Below are 6,781 nucleotides of genomic sequence, written 5' to 3' on the forward strand. Positions count from 1 at the left end.
GCCAGGTCTCCTTTCCAGCCTGCTGTTCTTGGTGATCCTTCTCCCCAAATCCCAAATATGCATCACCACCAGGTCTAAAAACTTAGGAGGTACCTAAGAAAAGGATAATTGGAAAATGTGTGGCTCTCTCTGTGTGGAGAAGCAGTGAGGCAGTCCCTGGAGGCAAAAAGAGCTTCATAAGAATATGAAAGCATCAGTGTTTTGTTTCATGCAGGTAATAACCGTCTGGTACGCCTCTGAATTTTATGCCCCCATCTATATAGAAATAGAATCCAAAAGTAAGATAAATCCATCACAGGGAGACATAGGAATACGTTTATATGAATTGATGAATGAAGTCCAACTTCTGACTGCAAATTCAATCTGGCTAATTGGTTTGACAATGAAGACTGGCTTTGCCATTTAGATTGTACAGCAGACATTTCCATAAGTGAAACTGGTTAAGTCTGTGGGCCAAGGTACGCTACTATAAAAAATGCCAAAAATGACATCCTTTACAATTCTTTAGATTTATAATAGACAAATTTTCAAATTAACTTAAAAATGTGAGAGAATGGTGATATAAGTCAGAATAGTGGCTACCTACAGGAGGGAGAGGGCAGGTTATTTCTAAGAAGGGAGCAGGAGGGAGCCTGCTAGGTACTGGAAATGTTCTACATCTCCATCTTTGTGGTGATAATGAGAGTGTGTATAAATATGGAAAAGTTCACTGAGCCAGTACACTTAAAAAATTTGTGCATCTTAGAAAAGTTACATTTTAGGGGCACCCTGGGTGGCTCAGGTGTTAAGCGTCTGCCTTCAGCTCAAGTTGTGATCCCAGGGTGCTGGGATCGAGCCCCGAATTAGGCTCCCTCCTCAGCAGGAAGCTTGCTTCTCCCTCTCCCCCTGCTTTTGTTCCCTCTCTCACTGTGTCTCTCTCTGTCAAATAAATAAATAAAATCTTTAAAAAGGTTATATTTTAATAAAAACAACAACAACAACAACAAGAGTAAAGAGTGTTTTCAAAATTCTTTTGGAAGACTATTCAAGCAAAAAATTTGAAGACCACAGCTGTAGGAAACTGAGAGGACTAAATTTGCCTAAAGCCATGTTCTAAAACATCTCTCTTGTCCTCTATCCTCAGGACCTCTCCTTCCTAACATGTCTCACTTTCCTCCCAAAATCCTTTTTAAATAATTAATTAATTAATTAATTAATTTTTATTACCCATTAGTTGCCTATAACACCCAGAGCTTATCCCACACATCCCCTCCTTAGTCCTCCCAAAATCTTGCAGCAAGCCCCCGGAAGTCTTACTCTGTAACCTCACACCCCTTACATCCTGAACCAGTTCCCTGGGCATTTTCCTGGTCCCCCTGCCTTCACTGAGATCTGCTCCCCTACTTGATTCTCCCTGCCCTGCCCACCCAGGACACCACCCTTCAGACTGCACAAACCTAGGATCAGGAAGTGAGGTCCATGTCCTTGATGCTCTGATAGAAAGCCAGGATGCTCCAAACTCTGAGAATCCTAATATTCATTATACTGTCTTCATTCCTGGTCACTGTCATTTACTGACTACCTGGTCACTGTTCTTCACCAACGGAGGATCCAGTGTACATACACACCGCCTTCTCTACCCTGCTATTCTCCTGGTTGCATTTATACTTGAAGAACAGAAGATTTTAATTTTGATGAAGTCCAATGTATCCACTTTTTTCTCTTATGATTGGTATTTATTGTAGCCTTGTAATTTTTTGTCTTTTCCAAGTTTTCCAAGATTTTCTCTGTATCTTTTTTTTTTTTCAAAATATGTTATAGCGTCAGCTTTAACATTTAGATCTATGACCCATTTTGAGTTAATTTTTATATATGGTGTGATCTAAGGGTCAAGGTCCCTTTTTTTTAATAGAGATACCAGTTGTCCCAACACTATTTATTGAAAAGCTTTCCCCCAATGAAATGATTTGGCACATTTGTAAAAAAAAAAATCACCTGAATATGGACAGAGATATAGATTTTTGATGGTTCATATACATATATGTCACAAAATCTATTTTTTATTCATATATATATGAAAAATTATGTATATAATGCCTATTACTATGTTCCATGCTTTGTTTCATTATTCTATATGTGTGTCATAAGATAGTTCTCGATGACTTATAATATTTATAATAAATCTTGAAATCAGACAATTTAAACTCCTCATCTTTGTCCTTTTTCAAAGTTATTTTGCCTATTCAATATTCCTTATTTCCCTAAGAATTTCAGAATCAGTTCATCCATTTCTACAAAATGCCTGCTAATATTTTGCTTGAGATTGTTCTGAATCTATAGATCAATTTGGAGAGAAATGACATCTGAGCAACAGTGAGTCTTCCCATCCAATGAACATGACATATCACTCTATTTACTTAGGTCTTATTTACTTTCTCCTAGCAATGTCTTATAGATTTCAATGTACATGTCTTACATACCTTTTACTAAACTTATGCTTAAATATTTTATGTATTTTTGATACTATTTTAAATGACACTTCAAATTTTCATTTTACCATTGATTATTGCTAGTATATAAACATTTAATTAAATTTTGTATATTGACCTTGTTATCATAAAGCTTTGCAAAATTTATTTATATTTTAGTAGCTTTTGTGTAGATTCCTTTGAATTTTCTATGTTCACAAATATGTCACCTGCAAATAAAGACAGTTTTACTTCTGCCTTTCTGATCCATATGCCTTGTTCTTTTACTTGCAGTATTGCGATGACTAGGACCTCCAAGACAGTGCTGAATAAAAATGTTGAGAGTATTTATTCTTCCTTGTTCCTGATATCCCTGGAGAAAAGCATTTCATCTTTTTACCTTTGTGGTGGTTTTGAAATATAGTCACAATTTCTCTTACACTCCTCTCCTCAGAGAGTGCAGTCTTTTCCTCTCTCCCTGAATGCAAACAGTAGTTAGTGACTTGCTTCTAATGGAGATGCTGGTGGAAAGGACTGTGACTTTCAGAAGATCAGATCATAATTAATGGCATTGTGGCTTCCTTCTTGCTTTCTATTTTTCTTGGATCATTTACTCTGGGGGAAGCTATTTGCCAAACCATGGGAAAACACAAGAAGAGTTCCATATGGTGAGGACTAAGGCTTCCATCAAATAAAGAGTAAGGACGCGAAGCTTTGTCCCAATAGCTTTGTATATGAGCTATATTGGAAGAAAATCTTTTGGCCCTAATCAAAGCTTTAATTGACTTCAAATGACGAGCTGATATCTTGAACGGAACCTCATGAAAGAATCTCAGAACCATTCTACTAACCTCTCCACTCCCTAACCCTCAGAAATAGTAAGATGATAAGTGTTTATTGCTTAAGCTGCTAAGTTTGGAGGTAATTTTTTACACAACAATAGGTAACTGATACAGCTGTTAAGTATCTGGTATCCTGTTTATGTCCTTTATCAAGTTAGGATATTTTCCTTCCATAATGAGTCTGAGGGGAGTATTCGTTGTGAACCGGTATCAAATTTTGTCAAGTACTTTTTCTGCATATATTGAGACAATCATATTCTTTTTCAACTTTATTCCAGTAATATGGTGATTTCCAATGTCTTTTCAACCTTTCATTTCTAGGATAAACTTTAATTTATCATTTCGGTGCATCCATACACTGAAAAATATCAAGCAGCAAAAAGCCATGAGCAACTGATACACGCAGCAGCATGAATGAATCTCAAAAACACTCTGGTTCTATTTATGTAAAATTCACAAAATGGCAGAACTAATCTAGTGACAGAAAGTATGTTAGTGTTTCCCTGGGGCCAGAGAGTGGGTAGGAATCTACAGGAAAGGACAGGAGGAAAGGCTGATGGAGATGCTCTATATCTTGAGCATAGGAGTGGTTACCAAAATGTGTAACTCATTGATCAGTACTGTTAAAATGGGTGAACTTAGATGTAAATACATTATATCTCAAGAGAGTTGATGTTTAAAAGTTTATCCTTGAGAGGCGCCTGAGTGATTCTGGCTGTTAAGAATCTGACTCTTGTGGGGCGCCTGGGTGGCTCAGTGGGTTAAAGCCTCTGCCTTCAGCTTGGGTCATGATCCCAGGGTCCTGGGATCAAGCCCCACATTGGGGTCTCTGCTCAAGCAGGGAGCCTGCTTCCCGCCCCCTCTCTCTGCCTGCCTCTCTGCCTACTTGTGATCTCTGTCAAATAAATAAATAAAATCTTAAAAAAAAAGAATCTGACTCTTGATGTCAGCTTAGGTCATGATCTCTGAGTCATGAGATCCAGCCCCACAATGGGCTCTACACTCAGTGTGGAGCCTACTTGAGATTCTCTCTCTCCCTCTGCCTCTGCCCTTCCCCATAGTACATTCTCTCTCTCCCTTAAACAAATAAAATAGAAGTTTATACTTGAGTTCTATAAAACTATATAGGTTGAGAATTGATTACCTAATCATGACCATTAAAATAAAAATGCCGGGGCGCCTGGGTGGCTCAGTGGGTTAAAGCCTCTGCCTTCAGCTCAGGTCATGATCCCAGGGTCCTGGGATCGAGCCCCACATCGGGCTCTCTGCTCCGTGGAGAGCCTGCTTCCTCCTCTCTCTCTGCCTGCCTCTCTGCCTACTTGGGATCTCTCTCTGTCAAATAAATAAATAAAATGTTTAAAATAAATAAATAAATAAAATAAAATAAAATAAAAATGCCAAGAGTAGGTCTGGGTTATCTTTAAACATGGTTATCCGTGTTACAACTAACCTAGCAATTTGGTTAATAACCACAGTGACGGAGAAAACCCTGGCCCAGTTAATGGATTTACTCTATTCGTGAATCTAAATGGTTGTTAAGTAAAGGCTTCTGCTGGGTATAGAATTGTTGATGAAATTAAGTGCATTCACTGAGCCTGGTTTCCTAGGGTAAAATTCAAGTACACTTGAGAAATCCAAACCCAAGTCAATTTTCCAAGTCAGAAAACACTACTTAAGCTATCCGGCCTAAGTAAAGGGGGTTAAACAGAAACACAATCCATGACTTTTCTAATGGATTTCGTCTTTGTGCTGACAGCATCTTCTCCTTTAACTGTGATAATGCTGAAATCTGTCTTACCCTGAACTAGGACTCTTCAGCCTGGAACACATAGAAATGGTACAAATGGCAACAGTTGTTTCCAAATAAACCAGTCATAAAAGAGAAGTCACTGATAAGAGAAATGATTAACATTATCAATTGTAAGTTACTGTCAATAAAACAGTTTTCTATTATTACCATATGTAGTGCAGAGACTCCTCTCCCTTATCTTTCCCTTTGCAGAAAATAAAAAGAACAAAGGAAATGAGAGATTACCTCTAAACTGATAATTGCACTGGCCATACCATCATCCTTGGCACACTCAGGTTGGAATTCCAAAATGACTGATGTCCCCAGGTCAGACCCTTCTTAGCCCCTTAGCTGGTCAGTCCAACAACTGGAGTATGAAAGAAAGAAAAGCATTACTGTCAGTCACATTCAACCTTCCTCTTTCTATATTTTTTTATTTGGGGGGTAGCATATAAGAACCCCAATATCTGCAAGCCTTTTTCCTTAGTGGGGGAAGTCAAGGGCTAATTCTGCCAGTGTATTGGAGAACATCTTTTACAAGAAACCAAAAAAATCCCTGAGATCAAGGAAATGCAGGACACCTCAGGTCAGTGAGCCAAACAGGAGCCAGGAACCAAAAGTGAGAATGAGGGGACCCTAATCAAAAAGACAGAGATGAGAGCGCCTTGGTGGCTCAGTTGGTTAAGTGTCTGCCTTCTGCTAAGGTCATGATCCCAGGGTCCTGGGATAGAGCCCCAAGTCAGGCTCCCTGCTTGTCAGGCTCCCTGCTTGTCAGGCTCCCTGCTCAGTGGTGAGCCTGCTTCTCCCTCTCCTGCCTGCTTGGGCTCTCTCCTGCTATCTCTGACACTATCTCTGTCTCTCTCTCTCTCTGTCTCATCAATAAATAAATAAATAACTTTTAAGAAAAGACAGAGATGATAGTGTTGACAGAGATGTGGAAAACTGGGGTCCTCATACACTGCTGGTGAGAATGGAAAATGTTGCAGCTGCTTTGAAAATCAGTCTGGCAGTTGCTGGCAGGCTGACTAGAGAGTTACCATATGATCCAGCAATTCCACTCCTAGATGGACACCCAAGAGAAATGAACACGTATGTCCACACAATAACTTATACACAAATGTCATAGCAGCATTACATATAAGTGCCCAAAACTGGAAACAACCCAAGTGTTCATCAACTGAAGGAAAAAACAAATCAAATGTGGTATATTCATATGACAGGATATAATTCTGCAATAAAAAGAAACACTGAAACATGCTACAATGTGGATGAATCTTGAAAACATTATGCTATGTGAAAGAAGCCAGTCACAGAAGAGCACATATTGTATAATTCCAGAAATCTCCAGAACGGGCAAATCTATCCATTCAGAAAGTTGAATAGTGGTTGCCTAGAGCAGGGAAGAGGTGGCCCTGGGACTTGCTGTGTTTCTTTTAGGGGTGATAAAAATATTCTAAAATTGACCGCAGCGATAGCTGCCCAATTCTGTGAATATACTAAAAGCCATTGAATTGTGCATTTTGAATGGGTGAATTGTATGGCAGGTAAATTACATTTCAATAAAGTTATTTAAGGGGAAAAAAAAAAGAACCATGGGACCAGGGCAGGAATGGAAAGCCCAGGAGCTAGCCAGAGGGAGGGTTGAAAGAGAGAGTAGGCAGGCCGGGGACCCTAAGTCAGCTCTCCTAGGCTGGTGCTGGGAA

At 39.2% G+C, this 6,781-nt stretch overlaps 1 protein-coding gene across 2 annotated transcripts in view; it reads right to left on the bottom strand.

Annotated features, from left to right (window-relative positions):
• Nucleotides 1-5,366, bottom strand: part of MIER3 (MIER family member 3) — a 54,473-nt gene extending 49,107 nt beyond the window's left edge. For both annotated transcript variants that reach the window (XM_047731762.1, XM_047731761.1), the window contains exon 1: nt 5,325-5,366. In XM_047731762.1, the coding sequence (XP_047587718.1) occupies nt 5,325-5,351 (27 nt within the window). In that variant the 5' untranslated portion in view covers nt 5,352-5,366. The remainder of the gene's footprint in view (nt 1-5,324) is intronic.
• Between the last annotated feature and the right edge of the window lie 1,415 nt (nt 5,367-6,781).

Source organism: Lutra lutra, chromosome 5, assembly GCF_902655055.1.
Source record: "Lutra lutra chromosome 5, mLutLut1.2, whole genome shotgun sequence".
Taxonomy (NCBI): domain Eukaryota; kingdom Metazoa; phylum Chordata; class Mammalia; order Carnivora; family Mustelidae; genus Lutra; species Lutra lutra.